Raw genomic sequence first — 21,683 nt, 5'->3', positions numbered from 1 at the left:
TGTTTGTGCATACATGTGCGTGCGGGCATGCTTGTGTGTATGTGTGTGTGTTTGTGTGTGTGTGTGTGTGTGTGTGTGTGTGTGTGTGTGTGTACCCGTCGGGTGTCTCGTACCCCTACTCAGTGCACTCCGATCCTCAAGTGTCCGTCTCCCCTCCCCCCCCCCCCCCCCCCCCCCCCTGAGTTCCTCCACTCCCCCCTTCCCAGGGATGAGCGTCACTCTCCGGGGTAAGTGGGGTAGTGTGTCGGAGAGTGTGCGCACGGCGGGGGCAGGCTGTGGGCGTGCGTGTGTGCGTGCGCCATCGGCAGGGAGGCGTGGCGGTCGCGGGGCAGGTGGGCACTGGAGAGCAGCTCGTCCTCCATGCCGTCATCTACAGGCGGAGAGGAAGTGGTCAGACAAACAGGAAGGAAGATGTTGTAAGTGCGAATGCAGGGACACCGTTTTCAGGAGTGGTCTTGAGATTTTGAACACCCCTACAAAATAGCGATGTGGGAGCCACAGCCAAGTTTTTTATGTTTTCAAGGACTCCCTCATTTCTCCTTCTTTCCCCGCCTGGCGTGAGTGCTCGTCTGCTACAGGTGGTGATGGTGCACCCTTTAAACAGGTGACGGAAGCGCATGACGGGGAGAAGGCAGACAAGCAAATACAGTCATTGACCGTTCTGTTTGTGAACTGTGAACCTTGATTTAGATTAAGATACTTCCATTGCATCCTTATTTTTTTTGACGGCCAATTGACGCACTTGGACAGTCAAGCTCTCACTCTTTTTTGGACGCAAACGTCCGTCAGACAATGTAGGAAACTTGAATAGGGGCTCTAGGAAAAACCCGAAAAACATATTTTTTCGCCATTACAAGCGTGAAAGAGATTGTGAAGACCTAAGAGGTCAATCACCCTTAATTCAGTGACTGTGTCATATGAATCAAATCAGGGTTTTTTGTTGGTGATCATTTAAGGAATTTGTACTGTAATACATGTTTCCTGAATAATAATATTAATACCATTATTGAGAGAAATTAACCTAATTCATCACATCAAAAATAAAATAAATGTTTTTAGTATACAATTCCCTGTACTGTATTCCACTACAATTGATTTAAGGTGTCCACTCATCGAGTAAAACCATTCAAAGCTATTTATTTTTGCTACAAGAGAACACTAAAAGCTAAATAAATAAAGAAATGCTACTGTGACCAGTATAATTCAGTGTACAGGTCAATGTATAGGTCAGTGTACAGGTCAGAGTACAATTCAGTGTACAGGTCAATGAAGAGGTCAGCGTACGGGTACTGGTCAGCGTACGGGTCAGTGTACACGTCAGTGCAGAGGTCGTTCTACAGCTCAGTCTACAGGTCAGTGTACAGGTTAGAGTAGAGGTCAGTCTACAGATCAGTGTCCTTTACACCGGGCTAAACTCAAAGTGCTGCTTCATATATATCTGCCCTTTTATGTGGTAAGAACAAGTTGGCGGAGGCGCAGTGTACACCACACTCAACAGGTCTGGTGGGTCAGGGTCCTTTGCGTGTACAGGGGGTCTGGTGGGGCTGAGGGGTCAGGGTCCTGCCCTACAGGGGGTCCGGGCTACTTTTTTACCGTTGCCGGGGTCCATGCCCGTCTGGTTCCCGGTGATGTGGTGCCAGAAGGCGGAGCGGGGCAGGATGGCGGTGGGGGTGCACGGGTAGGAGCCCGACTCTGAACCCTTGGACATCAACTGAACACACACACACACACACACATACACACACACACACATGCATGCATACACACACACGCACACACACACACACACACACACACACACACACACACATACACACACACACACACACACACACACACACACAAAACAACAAGCAAACCTCACTATTGATTCTTGAATCGTTACAAATAAATAGTTAATTTACCTTTTTGTAAACTGTCTCTGATTCATTTTGATGGATTTTCATTTATATTTTCATCCTCTTTGGCTTTTGCTTTAATTCACTCTTTTAAATTGATTGTTATTTTGCTTTGATTTCACACCAGCCCACTGCTGTCAGAGTACCTACTTTCTTCCTACCCTATATATACAAAACCTTTTACTCCTTTTGCTAGATAAACACCAATTACAATATGAAAACATGGCATTTTCTGCTGTTAGAAGTGCAGTCTACATCATCCCAAAGGGCTGAAAGCAACACACACAATTACACAAACAACAAAGATAACACAAATCCTAAACGTGACTTTGCATGGGGAGAGGGTGGATGTGAAGCCGTGGAGCGGATCAGTTTCCTCCGGGGCGGCTGGGACTCTCACCCTGCTGTTCTTCTCCATCTCCAGCAGAACCTTCTTGTGCTGCTCGGCGATGGCCAACGTGGATGAGTGGACCCTCTGGTAGATCTGCTCCCCCTCTCGGGTCTGGAAGGTGTACAGGCCCTCCCCGCTGTCACACATCCTGGCCCAGACACAGGAGGGGGGGAACAACGGTCACATCACAAGGGCTGGTGCTGGTGGGGGACCACACATATAGGAGCTGAAGGCGTCGGTTTCATCTGTGTGTGTGTGTGTGTGTGTGTGTGTGTGTCCCAACTCTAGCATGGAAAAAAGTGGTTCATAATTGTTCAGTGGCACATGGAGTCCATGCAAAGTACTATCATGATGTAAAAGGTATGACCAACAATCATTATTTAACTTGTTTATAAAGTAACTAAATTATTTCCAACATGAAATGAATCACAATAAGTGTTTGGCTTTAATACCTTTAAAATACACAACACGTGGATGAAAATATACACAAAAGAAACCTGCAAGGTACCAAGAGTCCTAGTCCAACAAAAGCCAACACAATATGTTGTGTAGTAGCTGGATTTCGACACTAGATGGCAGTATACACATGCGGTACATTTAGTAAAGCTTCCAGTAGATTCTGAACCAACCCCCCATATCCCCTCAAAACTCCACACCTATCTTGTTCTGTCTCACAGATGTTACACACACACAAAAACACACACACACACACACACACACACACACACACACACACACACACACACACACACACACACACACAGGAATGCACACACACACACACACACACACACACACACACACACACACACACACACACACACACGCACACACACACACACACACACACACACACACACACACACACACACACACACACACACACACACACACACACACACACACACAGAGCCAGACAATATCTGCATGCTGACCCCGTCGTCGCTCCTTAGGTCTTATCAAAGAGGAGGTGATACGGCTGGCCATTGATTCTCTGCTAATCTATTCAATCAATCTCTCTCCCTCAAACGGGCCCCAGAGAAGGGACTTGTGAGGTCGTGTGTGTGTGTGTTCCTCTGGGTGTGTGTGTGTGTGTGCGTTCCTCTGTGTGCGTGTGTGTGCATTGTTTGAAACCACTGATAACATTATACCTGCACAGACCTTTCTGTCCCAGACCACCTTCATGTAGGTTTTAATAACACCTTCAATAGCACACACACCCATGACGTAGGTGAACTATGTGTGTGTGTGTGTGTGTGTGTGTACGCGTGCATGTGCTTACGTGTATGTGTATGTGCATCTCTGCGTGTGTATGTGCGCACGTGTATGTGTATGTGTATGTGTGCATGTGCGTGTGTATGCATGTGTGTGCAATTGTGCATGTGTGCACGTGTGCATGCGTGCATGTGTTTGTGTGTGCGTGCGTGCGTGCGAATGGTAAATCGCATCCACTGGAGTCCATATCCAGCGGTGGTCAGACCACTTTCTCCATATGGTATTGAGTTCTGGCTACAATTATAATAACTGGATGGAGAAACTTGATAGATAATGTGGGATGGGGAGGGACCGGGGCTGTGCTCAGTAAACAGCCTGTTTAGAGGCACCCCAGCCTTCATCATCGTTATATGAGACCATTTGTTACGGACACGGTCTGACGCTTCCCTCGCCTCCGGATCATTTCACAGACCCAGCTCACCTCTCCGTTGGACGGTTGGAGGAGCCATTCCCGATAAAACGCCCACAAAAATTATTGTGTTGTCATTTTAGTTCACGGATTGTATTAAATGCAAAGCAAATGCAGTAAAAGTTAACGAGTCGTTTTATGTAATTCGGGGACAACAGCGACGTTAGAGCGGAGAGCCTCCTATCTCCCTCTCTGTCCCCCTCCTATCTCTCTCTCTCCCACTCCTACCTCCCTCTCCGTCCCCCTCCTATCTCCCTCTCTGTCCCCCTCCTATCTCCCTCTCTCTCCCCCTCCTATCTCCCTCTCTGTCCCCCTCCTGTCTCCCTCTCTGTCCCCCTCCTATCACTCTCTCCCACTCCTACCTCCCACTCTCTCCCCCTCCTACCTCCCCCTCTCTCCCCCTCCTGTCTCCCTCTCTGTCCCCTCTCTCTCCCCCTCCTACCTCCCCCTCTCTCCCCCTCCTGTCTCCCTCTCTGTCCCCTCTCTCTCCCCCTCCTACCTCCCCCTCTCTGCCCCTCCTGTCTCCCTCTCTGTCCCCTCTCTGTCTAGACTGGTTCAGTAATCCTGGCCCAGGGGTACCGGCCCACAACACTCACTTTGCAGAACGACGCAAGCTCAAATGAACAGCACTAAGCTTTAACTACGCTGCATCCGATAATCAGCCCACAAAATAGGACAAAAAGGACAAAAACAACGTGTCCTAACATAACGGCGTGTAGCACTGTGTCGCTCAAAAACCCAACCGTTTTCAGTTTTTTTTAAATTCCCAGGCTCAAATCCCTCAATCGACCACGAGAGCGCGTTAACGCTCGTCCCCTGGGGGCGCGTCTCACCGGCCGGCCTCGAAGGTGAAGCGCGTGGCGTCCCGTCCGTAGCGGCGCAGCGAGCACAGCGGCCAGGTGACCAGCTTGGTGCGCGGGTTGTGCACGTCCCACAGGTAGATGTTCTCGTGCGTGATCTGCATCATGCACTCGCCGTAGATGTCCAGGTTGGGGCAGGGCAGCAGGAAGACGTTGAAGCGCTCTGCGGAACGCCACGGGGGAGGAGGAGGGCGTTACACAGTGTTTACTCCCTTGTGAGCGGATACGGGCGGGGCAGAGGTTTGTGTTTGTGTTTGCGTTTGCGTGCGACCGAGCATCTTGTTATAAATAGAGCGGAGCGGGGGGGGGGGGGGACAGGGGGGGGACTGTGAAGTGGTCGCAAAGTTGTACTGGGTGTGTTTCATCAGGGTTTTTTTTGGTGTGTGGATGACACAGGGACAGGCACACGCGCGCACACAGGCACACATGCAGACGGACACGCACGCACATATGCATATTCACACAAACACACACAATATAAAATGTGTTATAGAGCCTTTGATGGGACTTGTAAAAGGGAGAGTTGTTGACAAGAGATCTATTTATGGTGTGTCTGTGTGTGTGTGTGTGTGTGTGCGTGTGTGTGTGTGCGTGTGTGTGATATGTGTGCATGCGTGCGTGCGTGCATACGTGCGTGTGTGTGTGTGTGCGTGCGTGTGCGTGTGTGTGTGTGTGTTTGTATGCAGGCGTGTGTGACTTACCCGTGTGTTCACACTGCACCCCGGCAGCGAGCAGGTCTGGCTCCCCCATGCTGATGTCATTGAGGCGGGTCCCCAGACACTCGATTGACAGCGTCTTGAACCACTCCTCTGCCTCCAGCTCTGAGGACAACAGACAGGAACAAGGTCAAGTCGGTTTCTTACCAACCATGTACCCATGCATGTCTCATGGATGGATCATGTTGGGTAGCCAACTTGGAGGACAACTACTACATTGTGCGTTGCACTTAATGCATGAAGAGATGGTTGCTGTTGTTTACATTGTCGCAATCGCTGTGTGTATTCAGGTTGGAAATAATTGGCTGATTTTCTGGTGTGTTTCAAATACTTTTTTTGCTTCTAAACATAACATGAGGTTCACAAACTAGATTGCAAAAATAAATAATTTATTTTGCAAACTAGATTGCAAAAATAAATAATTCATTTTGCAAACTAGATTGCAAAATAAATAGTTAAAATCCAAAGTGTACTGTAAGTGAACTGTACTATTAGTATATCTCTGAGATGTTACCATTATGTCCAAAACAAAAATGTTACTACGTATGTCGTTCTGATTCAAAAAGCTACTTCGCACTCTGAACAGTAGTTTGGGTTGTGCAGAGTAACCTGATTCACATGCGTTTTGAATGTAGAGGTCTCTGATTAACATGTTCATGTGATTTAAATGTAGAGGTGCCTGATTCACATGTTAATGTGCCGTAAATGTACAGGTGCCTGATTCAGATGTTAATGTACTGTAAATGTAGCGGTACCTGATTCACATGTAAATGTGCGCGACGTGTCGTCGGTGAAAACGATGGCCACCGCTTGTCGTTTGGTATCCCTGGGCAACCGCGTGATGTTCTTCACGTCGCTGATGTCTGTCACCTGATCAGGGGTGAAGAAGGTGTGTTGTGGGGAAAAGTGAGGCAGTTTTAATTAAAACACAACTTTCCCAACTTTGAGATAGACCGCCTGCCATTACTTGACAATCACAAATGTAAGGATCAAAGTAATTAAAAGTAAAAGTAGCAGCAACAATTTGCTGAAATGCGAGTAATTGAATTTGACACTCAGAAGTGTTTTTTTTTACCAATAAGATTTTAACCCTATTCTATTTTGGCTCTAGCGGAAGTAAAACTAATTAGCTTTTCAACTTACTAATTAAAATATGTTTGTGTTTGTGCATTTCTGGCATACTTTGTACATCAAATGCCTATGGAAGTGAGCCAATAATCATGGGGACATTTGCAGTGATTGCTACAACAACGTCATGCACTATATTTATGTGTGTGTGTTTGCACCACGTTGAATCACCGTGAAGGATAGGAGAGTGTGAGTGTGTGGCTGTGGTGCAGGTGGAAGGGAGGTGATAACTGTGACACAGCTCACCGAGCTCGGCTGTGAGGGTGAAGGAAGAGAACAGAGAGAGTGACGGAAAGAGCAAGGGGAAGACAGATGTGGAGAGATGAAACAAAAAACACAGACAGGGAGAGAGAGAGAGAGAGAGAGAGAGAGAGAGCGAGAGCGAGAGCGACAGAGAGAGAGAAGGAGGGAGGAAGACAGAGGGAAATGGATGGAGAGCAGGAGAGGAAGGGAGAGGAAGGAGGGAGCCAGATGGAGAGAGACAGCTGGAAAGAGAGAACGAGAGAGAGAGAGAGAGAGAGAGAGAGAGAGAGAGAGAGAATATAGGCACAAGGGTGGATGGTGCGGAGCCCAGAGAAGCAAGATAGACAAGGCTTTGATGTTTGCACCGTCTGCTGTCATCTATCCACCTGTGTGTGTGTGTGTGCGTGTGTGTGGTGTGTGGTGTGTGAGTGTGAGTGTGTGAGAAAGGTTCTGACAGATATATCTTTGCACCCTGCCAAGAACAGCAGCTGATTGACAAGAGACAATGTACACATCACACACGCACGCACACACACACACACACACACACACATTCACACCAACACACCAACACACACAAGCCCACACACACACGCTTGCATGCACAAACACATGCACGCCCACATGCGCCCTCTATCTGAGAGAATGAACCACCACCCATTTCTACCCTTGCCTCCTCCAATCACCTTGACTAATACAAGCTCTCTGAATCTTGCACTTTTCCTTCCTATATTTCTTCTTTTTCAAAACCCACCAAGGTTACCCATGGGGCTCCCTCAGGTGCTCTCTTCACCAATAGAAACAGCCTGCTAGGCTTATACTATCACCCGATACATAGACACCGGTTCAATACACTCCTTGAGGCGATTCCAGCCCAGCACAAACATGCTTCAGCCTTTGATCTAGCCGTGTTGTCTCCATTGTTAAGCACTTCACATCGTATGGCTGTTGATCTATCACAACAAAAAGTGCTGGATAACTAACGTTTGATTTGGTTTGAAGCAGAAATGACATGATGTCAACATCAGGCAAAACAAAGCTAGATAATTATGCTTGGATTAATCTCGGATCCAGCAGTTGTTTTACTTTACAGCAGACTTCAGCAGAGGGGGAGACGGCGCAGAGCGATGCGATGGAAACCAAATACTGAAAGAGGCAAGGATTTACACCTTGTTCCCTGTTTAGATATTAGACATTCTAACGGTGAGAAACTCATTTGCGAGAGTGGATAAAGCGTTCAGAAGGGGGATGCAGTGAAAGGGATGCTCTACAGTGGCCAATATACACAGTGTTGATTTGAAACCTTGACACCTTTACCACACTTTACTATTGCCGGCCGTGTTCAATGTTACCAGCCAATTACACGCTTGCAGATCCACGCCTCCAGCCACGTGATTGGTTGAAACAAATATGAAGCAGACCAAACTGAAACGCCCCGTTCAACCAGATTTAAGCTCTTCTGCTATCAAGACGATAAACTATGAATCTCAACTGTGATTTGTGACCAGGCCTGGATTAAATGGAATAAGTTAAAGTCAGGTCCATTTAATTTATATAGTCCTTAATCACAGTTCCAGTCTCAAAGGGCTTCACAGGCCACATTTTATGACATTCCCTGAACCCTATAGCCCCTAAATAATGGCGCTTAGTCCCTTAACAGCACTTGCAGTTAAGATGTTACTCACACATACACACTGACATATATACACACACACACTTACACACACACACACCTACACATACACACAATTAAATAAACTCACACACACACACACACACACACACACACACACACACACACGCACACAAACACACACACACGCACACAAACACACGCACGGATACACACAAACATATACACACACCACCTTGGGGCAGGTTCGGATGTAGGCCGACTTCTCGTCGTGGTATTTCTCCAGCCGGCGAGGTCCTTTACTGGAAGACTTCTTAAACACCAGCCAGCAGCGCCGGTAGATCTACACACACAAAGGTACACACATAAATAAATAAACAAACACACACACACACACACAGACCCACACACAGAGTTACAGACATAGGGAGAGACATAAAAACACACACACACACACACACACACACACACACAGTCACATACACACACACACACACACACACACACTCAAATACACAAATTCACACATTCACAGAGAACCCACACAAATACTCTGTAAGATTTATATGACAAAGCACACAAGTGATCACATCTGATGGCCTAAATCTCGTATGGCGACAAAGAACAAAAAAAGAGTTGTAATAATGAAGCAAGAGCAAAGGGAAGGGTGGGGAAGAGAGAGAGAGAGAGATAGAGAGAGAGAGAGAGAGAGAGAGAGAGAGAGAGAGAATGGCTGGGGAGAGGAAGAGGGAGAAAATAAGATACCCTGAGGGAGAGAGTGGGAAGGACATATGGGGAGGGAGAGCGATGGGAGAAAGTGGAAGAGAGTGGAAGAGGATGGCTGGTGGAGAGAGTGGGAGTGAGAGAGGAGGATGGGGGGCAGAGAGGGAGAGGCCGGGGGGAGAGAAGGGGAGAGAGAGAGAGAGAATGAGGAATTAGACAGTGAGAGATACGGAGAGTGAGGCGGGGTGACATTAAAGACGTTTCCTACGAAGGGAATCCGGTTATGCAGATGCTATCACGTTAGGGAGAAACTTTCCAACTGAGCTGAGAGAGAAACAATAAGCAATAAAACACACACACACACACACACACACACACACACACACACACACACACACACACACACACACAGTCCTTCCAACCAACTGCCAACAGTAGTGGTATCTGTATTCCTTGTATTCCATCTGTCCTTCAGAACTATAACCTTCTGTTACCAGGGCAACGGCATGATCAGTGTCTGGAAGCATGCGTGTGTTTTGTAATTGTATATCTTGAAGTAGAGTCATGTAAACGCACACCCTACGATTGTTGATGTTTGTTTGGTTATCATGCCCCTGTTGAATTAATTGGTTATTCTCTCAATCATCTCAAATCCACTGAACAGGATGCATTTCCTACCCACACATATGTTATTTGAAGCTAAAAAAAAGAAATATATATATATATATATCATAAAATATATATTTTTTTTATGATAAGTCTCTCTCTTTTTTGAAACATTTGTGAATGTTGTCGCATCTGCAATTAAAATCCTCTGGATTTTGTGACCCATTTTTGAGACTTTAGTTAATTACACTTTCAGCCCATCTCTTGGCGTCTTCATCGAACACCTGTGATTCAAAATGTAATGTAGTTGATATTCTCTGTCACCTTCTCTGTGCCCAAGGTATGAGAGCAGAGAACACGGCCGCATCCACTAGTGTCACATACTGCAGTTTACCCCCTGTGTGGATTCAATTATTACAGAAGCAGCCCCAAGGTTCGCTGTGGAAGGCCAGTTTCATGGGTGGGGAGGGGACGTCTACAGCACAAGATTACCAATGGGGGTACAATTTGAGGACGTTTTTCAAAGCCAAGTCAAGTTTCCATTACGAGTTACGGTTTGGTGCGAGCAGTGGTGGCAAACACATTCTTTACTCGAGTAGAAGTACAGATACTAGTGTAAATATAGACTCTGGTTAAAGTAGAAGTACTGATCAACTTCTTTATTTAAGTAAGAGTGGAAAAGTAAAGACTCGGTAATGTATAAAAGTAAAGAATAGCCCTCTGACAATTCTACCTGCAGTTTCTCAAAGCTCAATGAACCACACATCATATTCATATCATTTGAAGACTGTTAAAGTTAAACCATTCTAACTTAAAATAAAATAAACAATAGGCAATACTGAACAAAATTAACTTGGCTCCAATGTGCAAATCAGTTTTCAATGTCAGCAGCAGAACTCCAAACATTAACATGATCAAAACGAGAACACGCTTAAAGTCTATTTTGTTCTCTCATCTCTTCAGGAGTTTCTCCACCCTCCCCACTACACTGCTAGTTCTCCCATGGACGCCATTTCTCAGTGGTTCTTCTTGTCTCCTTCTTTTACGTCGGTTTCATCTTGTAAGGTCTATCGTGCGTGATATGCACCGAGGGATACACCAGGGGATCGTCTTTTTTCTCTGTTATTGTCCCACTCATTTTGAGTGAAATCGGTCTTGGGAAGGCGTGAAATCAAGGAAAAAATTTGGTAATTCCCATGAAATGCATTAAAACTAAAGCTAAGAGCCTGTTTGAAAATATAAGCATTAGAAAGTACATATTTTAAATGTAGGGAGGGAGCAAAAGTATGTTTTTTTTGTCAATTAAATACTTAAAGTACAGATACCTGAAAACTGTGTACAGTAACGTTTTTTGCTTTGTTGCTTCGTAATATACAGAAAATATAATAGAAATATGATCCAATCTAGGACTTAAAAAGAGGATCAATAGTGATGATCAAGATTCAAACACCTCTCGGCCCTTGATCTTGGCTAACATTAGCATACGAAAATAACTCCTGCTCCGAGGCTCAGCTGGTGGGGACAGCCTCATGCACGGATATTACACATACATCGGGGTCTTGCCAAATCAAATCACTTTTTCACAATTTTTTAAAACCCTTTTGGCTCCATATCCCTCGCCTCACACCAATTTACATCATACCACCAGCGCCAATGCTTCCGACGCCCTCGCTACTACGTTCAACTTTAAAGTAAGCTAGTCTCAGCTGGCACTGAGCGAGGCTAACGCTAGCAGGCAGGAAGGAAGTGGCACAACGCAGAAATGACATGTTTATATTATTATGGTTTTTGTTGTTTTGTGGTAGGGACTAACATTTGACTCAAAATGCATGATAACCGTGCACACTGTGCCCTTTGAGATATGGCTATAGGTTGCCGGTGCATTCAATATGAGCTTTTTGTTTATACCCCTTCAAAGGGGTAATCTCCTTTCAAAAAGGTGGATTTAAACTCAAATTGTATCTCTCAGTCAGTTAACTGAAATACAAATGTAATTTCTTTAATATTTTTTTCCAAATCACCACTTTTATGGTACGACTTTGTTTACTATATTTTTTTGCAAAACTACAATGCTTGAGTCTGCCGGCGCAAACTATAAAAACTGCTCAGTTCGAATAGCTATGCCTCTCTTAGGTAAACACACTCGTTGACAGGGTTTAGTGAATGTACCATGTGGACAGAGTTTAGTGAAGAACTAATCCAGCTAAAGCCTGATTGTGTTTGGCTTCTCGCTAGAACTTTAAGGGGTGTGCGGAAGGGAAGCTCGGAATCAGTATTCTCAACATGGTCAGCAGGACCTCTCCCCCTGAGAATCGACCGAGATCTTGTAAACAACCGAAAGCAGGAAGGAAGAGGGTGGAAGATGTGAGAAAGACAGACAGACACAGAGAGAGAGGGAGGGAGGGAGGGAGAGAAAGAGAGGGGGGGTGAGAGAGTCAGAGGACAGACAGAGAGGGAAGATGAGAGAGAGTGACTTCACAAACAGCAGAGGGAAAGGTCAGAAGAGACTGAGGAAAATGAAAGCAGTAAGAACCTTGACATGGCCGCTCCCAGGGCCCTCAGGTTCTCGTGTACCTCGGAGGTGAGGCGAGGTGAGATGTACTGACACAACTAGGGATGCACGATAACTTTTTTTTTAACCGATACCAATAACCGATAACTTTCAGCTCCTAAAGGCCGATACCGATACAGATAACCGCTAATACACACACATATCCATTTATATGATCATGACCTAAGATCATGACATTGTCGCGCAGACATCAGTAGAATCAACTGGGGGTTTAGAGGGGGATGGCTTGCAAGGGGCGGGATATGGCGTAGGGTCGAGGTTCACAGTAGGCTATGGCCCCTGTCACTCAGGTGTGTTTTGGTATGACCGCAGACAGCAACGGAGGCAGAAAGAGCAGAACTCATCGCGATCATCTTAAATGTTGCTGCAGCGATGCGTCATATATTCCGTTGCATCCACAACATCCACATAAATCGATGAAAGATTACAGACAAATAGAAGAAACGACGAATAAGGAAGGCGTTGCGAACGACGGAGGAAGAGAGCGTCTTTTTTGCTTCATTTCACATCTAACAAACACTGGGACAAATGTAGTTGATTTCTGTGTTTAACTGAGAAAACAGGGAGTGGAAGGCCGGGACCCTATAATGTTCAGCTAACTGTTGTCAATAATAAGTGTTACGAGAGTATGTGTGTGCGCGGGAATGGCAGTGTGTGTGTGTGTGTGTGTGTATGTGAGTGAGTGGACGAGCAAGTAACGAACGAGTCTGGTTGTGTCTGTGCAAACGTGTATTGTAACGTTAGTGAAACTAAGAATAAAGTACCCAGCCTGTCAATCATCGGCGGCTGCTTCATTCCGACCATATTCCGACCTATAAGCAGACCCACTGCCGGACAAAGTGAAGGGTGGTACCCCCGAGAGACCGTCAACGTCTCCACAGGGAACGTCTCCCCTGTGCTCCTCGACTACGGTCTGGGAGCCGACAGCAGGAAAGGTGTAACATAATGATAAAAAAAAACATTTTCTATATCCGCGTGCAGTGAGTGAACTTGTGTATTGTAATTGACTGTATGATGTGTAGGCCTACTTTTAGGGTTACGATAAGACCTTTCATGTAGCGTTAGTGGGAGCGGGGCACTGAAATTATATAGGCTGTTATGTTATCGGGGCTATTCGTCATGTTATCTGACTTATCAGAATGACGTAATAATTTCTGTTATCGGCCCGATAATTATCATGCACCCCTAGACACAACACTGACACAAAGAGACATTGTGTTTGTGTCTCTCCATCCAACATATATCGCACTGAGCATAGCCCTTTCCAAACAATGTATCGTATTTGACTGAGATTGTAGATCATATTTGATTTAAACATTTATGGGGGTGGGAGGGACTTATCTTGATTAAAGGGAGGTTTATACCCAAATTATTAAAATTTATGGATAAGGCTGCAAATGTATTTGGTAAAGATGAGCAAAAAAAAATGCAGTAGTAGTTGGTTGATAATAAAAGCTAACCACCTACTGTGGTTGAATTCACGTTTTATAGACAAGTGATGAACCATGTCCGATTCCAAGGGAGAAAGCCAAGAGGGGTCCAAGAGTCAAATAAGCAGAGGATTGTTCCGTAGAGGTAACACACCTTTGCGTGTGGTACAAACATGTAGCACACACGACAACCACACGCTCCATCCATTTTCCTGCCGCATCTGGAGCGCATCAACAACCACCAATTAAAACCACCCGTCTAATACTGTTGTTTAAACAAGGACCGTGGAGGGGAGGAAAGTCCTGGGGGAGAGGGTGAAAGTGAAGGAATCCCTGAGAAACGACGCCAGAGATAATAAGGCCAAGGCCAGAGATGAGGAAGTGCATGAGCAGCGCTGTGCTCCAGGCCGACAGCAGCAGGGATGTGTTGGGCAGGTAAGGTGACCGACTGAAAGGCCAAACCTAACAATGACGACTAGAGCAAGTATCAGCATTGGAAGACAAAAAGCCCACACACACACACACACACACTAAGTATAGCGGAGAGAGAGAGAGCGAGAGAGAGAGAGAGAGAGAGAGAGAGAGAGAGAGAGAGAGAGAGAGAGAGAGAGAGAGAGAGAGAGTAGGTCAGGCTGGATGGAGCGGAGGGGAGAGAGAGAGAGAGAGAAAGAGAGAGAGTGGGTCGGGCTGCATGGAGCTGAGGGGAAAGAGAGAGAGAGAGAGAGAGAGAGAGAGAGAGAGGGTCGGGCTGTATGCAGGGAGGGATGAGAGAGTGGGCGGGGCTGAACGGAGGGAAGGTGAACTAGACAGTAAAATATGATGTTTGATACGGGGGGGGGGGGGGGGGGGGGAGATTGGATGAGAGGAGTACAACAACATTACGGTGATACCATAACTACCAATTCACTTTGATGCTGTACTTAACATAGGCCTGTGTTGCATCACCAATATATTTTTTTAGAGTGGTTGAAACACAACGGAGCATTACAAGCAGGCTGTGAAATATCGTCTCTGATTGGTAGAAATTTAAGCCAGGGGCTGTTGCCCTCCATATGGCGACTGCAACAACCTGCTTTTCACCACAGATGGCGCTCTCCCTAAGGCTTAATTAGATGTTCAGGTATTTTGAGCACAATTTTTCAGGCTGTCTTCCCTGACCAGCTATACAAAAAGGTATACACACCTTTTTTTGGTGTGTTTGACTTGTTTTCAATTCCAGCAATGGACGGTGCAGTACTTTGAAATTGTTCATATTTTCCTTCTCTTTTTCTGTTTGTTGATCAATAAAGGTGATACGGTATACAATTGATTCTGCGTGAGTATCCTCCGATTTAATGGAATTGAAGTGGGGGAAATTTCCATTCAGCTCCAAAAGCACTCAAACGTAATCAATGTCATTGTCAAAGCCACAAGCAAACGTATTTCCGCAGCAAAATGGTTGCAAAATGGAGGCTATTGTCATGGCCGTCGCCTTTCTCTCTCCAACATCGAGCACCTGTTGGTGTTGTGGAGAGCCTGTGGAGAGAGATGGCAGGCGGAGCCAAGCTTTGGCTTTATAATAGGGCTGCTCAATTATGGAAAAAAAATCATAATCACAATTATTTTAACGATTATTTTTGAGTTTGAAAACATGATGCATTTATTCAGCATTTCTCTCAAAAAAAAACCCTTTGTAACTGAGAACTTCAAATAGAAAATAATGTAAAAATATGTATCCAGCTGTTTTTCTATAAAACATTTCATGAATAAAAATAATAATAAAAAAAAATTGTTTCAACTCGATTATATTAATTCGGAGATCGTTTGACACAAAAATCTAAATTGCGATCAAAATGTGATTAATTGCACAGCCCTACTTTAAAAGACTCAGCCCACAGACTCTGGATGTTGTTTTGATAGTCTAGTTGTTGTCCTGATAGTTTAAGTTTGCTGGTACCTATGGACCACAGTTTTGGTTAGCCTGGAAGTTTCTCCTCCATTTGTTCTGTTTAGTTAGATCTTCTCACCTTTGTCATTCCTCTGTTGGGTATACCTTTAATAAAAGTCCAGTTAGGGGCATGTAACACTATTTCAGAACTTTTATTCGTCGTTTTGAAAAAACGACAAACAAATCAGTATAATTTCAACTATGTTACTTTGCTGGGCATAACAGTTATCCCTTGAAAATGGTACATCCACAGAGAACAAATCATACCATCAGGTTACATTTTAACATTTTACTTTTCTTCAACAATGTCAAAAGAGTCCAAGTGGTATCTTGGGAAATAATTAGCAGGCAAGGTCATCGCTAATGGCTTCTAACATCATGATTTTGAGGGAATGTCTGACTCAACCATCCATCATTGTCACAGAGGAGAACGCCATTTTAGATTGTCATTTTAGATTGCCTTTTCAAACCTCCCCTGTGGCAGACAAAGTCAGATCGCACCGTGTTGTTGATCAGCCTTGTAGCTGACAGTGTAGTTGTCACCTGTATTTCACTATTACAGGATGTTTGTTGTTAAAAAAAACAACATTATCTTGTTCTCCACTTCCACGAATTAGACCACCAACATTTGACCTTCTATCAATAAAAAAACACTGACATTAGGTCTGGGAACATGGAAATTGAACATTTGAGCAAATACCGGTCCTCGGACCAAAGCATTTAGAACACCAGACACTGCTTCAGACTGGATAATTATATTCAGAAGATGAACTAATTATTCAGGACTGAAGTACAATCCTTACTGAAGTAAGTGCTTGACAAAGAGCTTTAGAAAACATTGCAATTTGCTGATTGTAGACAGTCCATATACTCAAGGCCACCGAAAACAGAACTAAAAACAAAATTGTCCTGCTCCCTTTGCGAAGACAGATCTACAGCATTTGACAACTTGTAAAGGTCACTTGTGTATAATATTCCTCTTCATTACTCTCCACTCCATCCATTGAGATTAGACTCATGAAGTGAGTAACCCTCCCACCCCTAGGCTCTATGGGGAGCCCGTACTTGCTCCCCACACACACATACTGTGTGTGTGTGTGTGTGTGTGTGTGTGTCGACACACTACTAGGGACTACTGAAGGGCAGAAATTCAATCATCACATTTCTCGTATGTGGAGCATGTGTGATGCTGATGTTGTAGGTCGTACGGTACCTTTGTGTGTAGGCTGCTGTGTTTTTGGACCTTATATCAATAATGGTACCATGCTAGCAACCAAGCATTTAAATGTGTGTGTGTGTGTGTGTGTGTGTGTGTGTGTGTGTGCGCACGTATGTGTGTGTGTGCACGTATGTGTGTGTTCCCTTGCATAAATCACATCATCAACGCTCCATAAAACAGGAAATAAAAAAAAAAAAGAGGACTGGCTGTAGGGGGATGGGGAACCACAATTGGTGTGTGGGTGGGGAGGTCATGGAGGTCCACGGCCAGAGGCAGTGTGAGTGACCTGTGTGGGAGAGAGGGGGTGGAGCTGGACGCTTGCTTGGGGGGGGGGAGGGCTAAGGCTAACACTGAGGAGTCAAACGTTTTTAAAGGTCGAACGATGACCCACAGGCCCAGTCAGCCCAGGGCAAACAGGGAGATGACTCTTTGACGCTAAGTAGATTCCCGGGGACGGTGGAGGCACGAGGTACGAGGGCAAACATTTGGTAAACAACTTTCGAGGAAACAATCAACTGGCCATCGGGCCTGTGTCTGCTCTTCTCCCGGTTGAGCCCGGGGGGGGGGGGGGGGTGTCTGACAGGTAACCAGTGCAAAAACCACAGGCGTTGTTCCACTGTTGCATTAACGCCAACACCTTAGAAAACAAATCGCTTTTATGTTTTGGAATTCATACATGATGGAGTTCCATTAGGTCCTGACGTTAGAAAAAAATAAGACAAGATGATTACAAACACAATGCTCGGAGCAGAGTACCTATTCAGACCGTTTGTGACGGAGCATGTAAGTGTGGCCTCGCAATTTTCGGTAAAAATCGAAGAAAAAAGAAAAGAAAATGCATACAAAAATTAATTAACATGAGGGGAAAAAAATAAAACCTTCAGGTCTCCATTCCCTGCCTCAAAGTATTGACAAAATTACCCTCCGCAGGCAATTTCCCAACGCAGTCGGTTGCCGGGCGGATGTTAATTTCAAGCCCTGTCAGATGGCGGAGAAGTGTCGGGGGCTGAAGTGATTTTAACAGCGGTGCACTCTGATACGCAAGCTAGTCTGGTGCTGCGCGAAAAAGATAATGTCACCGCCATTAAAGACCGACTCAAACGTTGGCCCAATCATTTGCTCCGCTCAGCGCTCCTATACAATAAAAAAAAGTCACAGCATTTACATTTGTACTAATGCCTCTCGGCTTAGAGATGATAGAAACGCTGTGATGCATTGAGGTGCGGTGCGGCGGTAGCGCGCAGCTAGCCACCCACACAAGGTTCAGTAGGTCACCCACACCCAGGCTGGCAACATTTAAATTAAACTGATCAACGCCAGAACACAGAGCCTTTGGTTCTTAATATAATAGCAAAAATAGCAGTAGGTCTACGTGTTATCCACCTAGAAAGCAAGGAATCTCTGTGTGTATTCATGGAAGTCCTTTGAATATCTCTAGAAGCGTTCATCTGATCTACTCCACACTTTGCGTGTGTTTTATTGGGGACATGAGAAAGTGCAGTGTTGACTGATTTGGAAACACAACACGTTTAATATTAATAAACTGTGAACAAAAGAAACAACTATCGGCGCTCTGTGCAGCAGTGGGGGCGGGGCTTCGGGGGGGGGGGGGGGCATCAGGGGGCGGGGCCTCGGGGGGCGGGGCCTCAAGGCACTTCAGACAGACTCCAGCAGGTCTGCATGGCGGGGTGTTGCCGAGGACCGAGGAAGTGCAAGTGTCGAGTGTGAATTGGTGTGTCGGTTGTTCTCGAGAAAGCTGCGAGCAGCAAAACGGGGAGGCCAAGGAATGAGGCCTGTTTTGAACAGGCACTGACCTAGTTCAACTAATTACCAGCGCACATTTCATAACAACAAACCAGAAACAGACTTTGTGGTGGTTTGCCGCAGCAATGCCGTCTTTCAAAGTTTGATATAAAAGATAAAAAGCACACAGTTGAAATATGAATGAAGTTAGACCATATTGAACTGAAATTTTAAGAACACAGAAGACTGAAATCTGACAGAAATTGAAAAAAAGTAAAGACCAAGTTATTAAAGATGATAACAATGTAACTGAACAGAAAACATCTGCCAATAAGAAATACCCTAAAATGTAAGACCTTTCCGACATGAGCTCTGGCTCTGCAAGGACCATGCACGAGGAACATGCCACAGTGATAACACCAGGGCACCAGAGTGCCGGTACAGTGCAGCCTGCAAACCGCTGTTGTCTCGGGGCGGCATGGCGGCGGATCAGGTGTCCCCTCTAGTGAGACAAATGAAGTGTGACATGGAGAGCATTTTCTACCGCAAGCCCCCAAGGGAGAGTACCTCAGCTGCTGAATCCCCCCCCCCCCGCCCATCCCCTCACCCACCCCTGATACACCCCCCCCCCCCCCCATAAGCCTGAGGAGGAGGAGGTTGTGACTAAGGAGACTACTCCCACCGAGAGTTGGAAGACAGCTTCTCCACTGACCTCCTTGTTATTCCATCACCCTTACGCCCACTTCTTTCCTGTTTCTCTCACACCCTGTGTTTTTTTGTGTTTTCTGTCAGTTTCTATGAGTTGTAGCTCTTCTGAGATTCTGCAGTACCTCTAAAAACGCACACGGTAGCATTGTACTGTATCTGGAACGGGAGAGAGAGATAAACCTTGACTATCTGTCCAAACGTGTCATAGCGTGGGACGAATAAATAAGCACATAATAGAAAATGTTTGAGAGAAAAAAGAATGATTGAGGGAGAAAGAACCCGAGACAGAGAGTGAACAAAAAAGTGAGAGAGTTTGAGGGACCAAGAGAGCTTGAGAGAGAGATGGAGACCAATCGATCGATTCAGCCAAAACCTGGCCGAGGGCATTTTCAGCCCGCCTGCGCCAGGGTGCTTGAGCCAACACTGAGGCGAGGGGTGGGGTGTTGGAGGGGAGGACCAGGGGGGTGGCTGGGTGGATGGGTGGATGGGAGGAGAGGGGGGAGGGGGGGGAGCAGGTCTTGACATCATCAGAGGACATGCTCCTTTTCTAGTGAGGAGGAGAGAGAGATTGTGAGAGAGAGAGAGAGAGAGAGAGAGAGAGAGGGCACGAGAGAGAGAGAAAGAGAAACAAAGAGAAAGAGAAAAAGAGGGAGTGAGGGGGCGGATGTTGCTCGGAGACCAAAGTGCGGGCTGGCCTTGGGAGACTTTAGCCGGGGAAATAATCTGCGCTGACTCCGACGTCCAACCTTCTCTGGATCAAAACCCCCACGTTTTCCCCGCTGCTTCTGCTGAGGGGGCTGCAGAAGCTCCCTGCCAGCATGTGTGGCGGTGCAGCACCCACCAGCCGTCTCCCCCCCACACCACCCCCCTACACCGTCACCATCACTGCATCAGGATGAGCAGGGTTGAGTGCAGTGGACAAACTTCTGGCTACTAGCTAGCTAGCATCCGAAATGGGAAGTGTCCAGTTTGCTGGGTGCTGTCCCAGTAATGGTGCACCAAGACAGGGGGGATTGGAATGGTGTGCTACATGGAGGCTAAATGCTAGCAATTGCGCTGTATGAATTGGATTTAATGGCCAATCATTAGCGCATGAACAGAAATGCATGGGAAAATATGCAGCCATCTTGGAGTAATCACAGATAAGGACTTTTATATTCCCTTAATGCGTGTTGAATTGTTAGACAAATATTGAGCTGATTGTCCACCAAATTACAACATTGCTTTTATTAGGGAACACATTTCCTTGTACAGTAAAGAGTCCATTAAGGAGGTGAGACTCTCTTCAGATAAGAGATATGGTGTGTCTTCATACTTCTGAGAGTTAAACCCTGTTTGTTCAGTTCTGGAAGGCCAGCACAAGAAGGGAGCTGGTGACGATAAGACACGGTAAGACGATAAGGCACGTTGATTGGCGCTTTTCTTGCCTCCATTTGGTCAGTCTCACCCATGCACAGACATGCGCAAAAGCACACACACAAGCACGCGCACATATACACATACACACACACGCACACGCACACACTATCGTTTTGAATAGGAATACTCACCCCACACATTAGCAGTTTATATGCAAATGTGTGCTCTAAAACTATAGGCAGATGTAACAGTGGCACAGATGATCGCTCTGGGGACGAATCTGGCTCAAAGGTCACACTCGTAACCATCTCCACAATGCAAAGGAATCCAAGAGAGGAGAAATAATGAGGAAACACACACACACACACACACACACACACACACACACACACGCGCACGCACACGCACACACACAGAAACACACACGGGGAGACCACTCACCCCAAGCTTGCGGCTGCGCATCCGCACATAGCCCTGCTTGACGATGTCGTTAAAGTTGGAGGCCATCTCTGAAAGGGGCGGGACCTGCTGTCCGGCGCCGTGGAGACCATCCAGAACCTTCTATTTTATCCCTTCTCTATAAAACCCCCCCTTATCTCCCTGGTCTTCCTCCCTTCCCAACCTTCCACTATCTGCACTGTTCTGAACCCCACCCCTCCCCCACCCACCGCCACCACCACCACCACCACCACCACCACCACCAGTAGCCCGCTGCAAGCTGCTTCCACACCTCACCTCTCTATCTCTCTCTCTCTCTCTCTCTCTCTCTCTCTCTCTCTCTCTCTCTCTCTCTCTCTCTCTCTCTCTCCCTCTCGGTTGCTTTATCACAGATCTAGTGTCTAG

At 46.1% G+C, this 21,683-nt stretch overlaps 1 protein-coding gene across 1 annotated transcript; it reads right to left on the bottom strand.

The window, feature by feature from the left end:
- Positions 1-215: 215 nt before the first annotated feature.
- On the bottom strand, positions 216-21,388 carry dok4 (docking protein 4; the record flags this gene model as incomplete). The annotated part of the gene is made up of 8 exons (XM_084476654.1): positions 21,282-21,388; positions 8,789-8,896; positions 6,305-6,419; positions 5,535-5,654; positions 4,807-4,996; positions 2,299-2,437; positions 1,594-1,711; positions 216-370 (listed from the first exon to the last, which is right to left on the bottom strand). Exons 1-8 carry the CDS (start codon positions 21,345-21,347, stop codon positions 216-218), a joined length of 1,011 nt encoding a protein of 336 aa, XP_084332780.1. The 5' UTR covers positions 21,348-21,388.
- Between the last annotated feature and the right edge of the window lie 295 nt (positions 21,389-21,683).

The sequence above is a fragment of the Micromesistius poutassou genome, assembly GCF_964030765.1.
Source record: "Micromesistius poutassou genome assembly, chromosome: 12".
Taxonomy (NCBI): domain Eukaryota; kingdom Metazoa; phylum Chordata; class Actinopteri; order Gadiformes; family Gadidae; genus Micromesistius; species Micromesistius poutassou.
The sequence above is the reverse complement of the archived record's forward strand: the minus strand, read 5'-3'. Positions and strand labels throughout refer to the sequence as shown.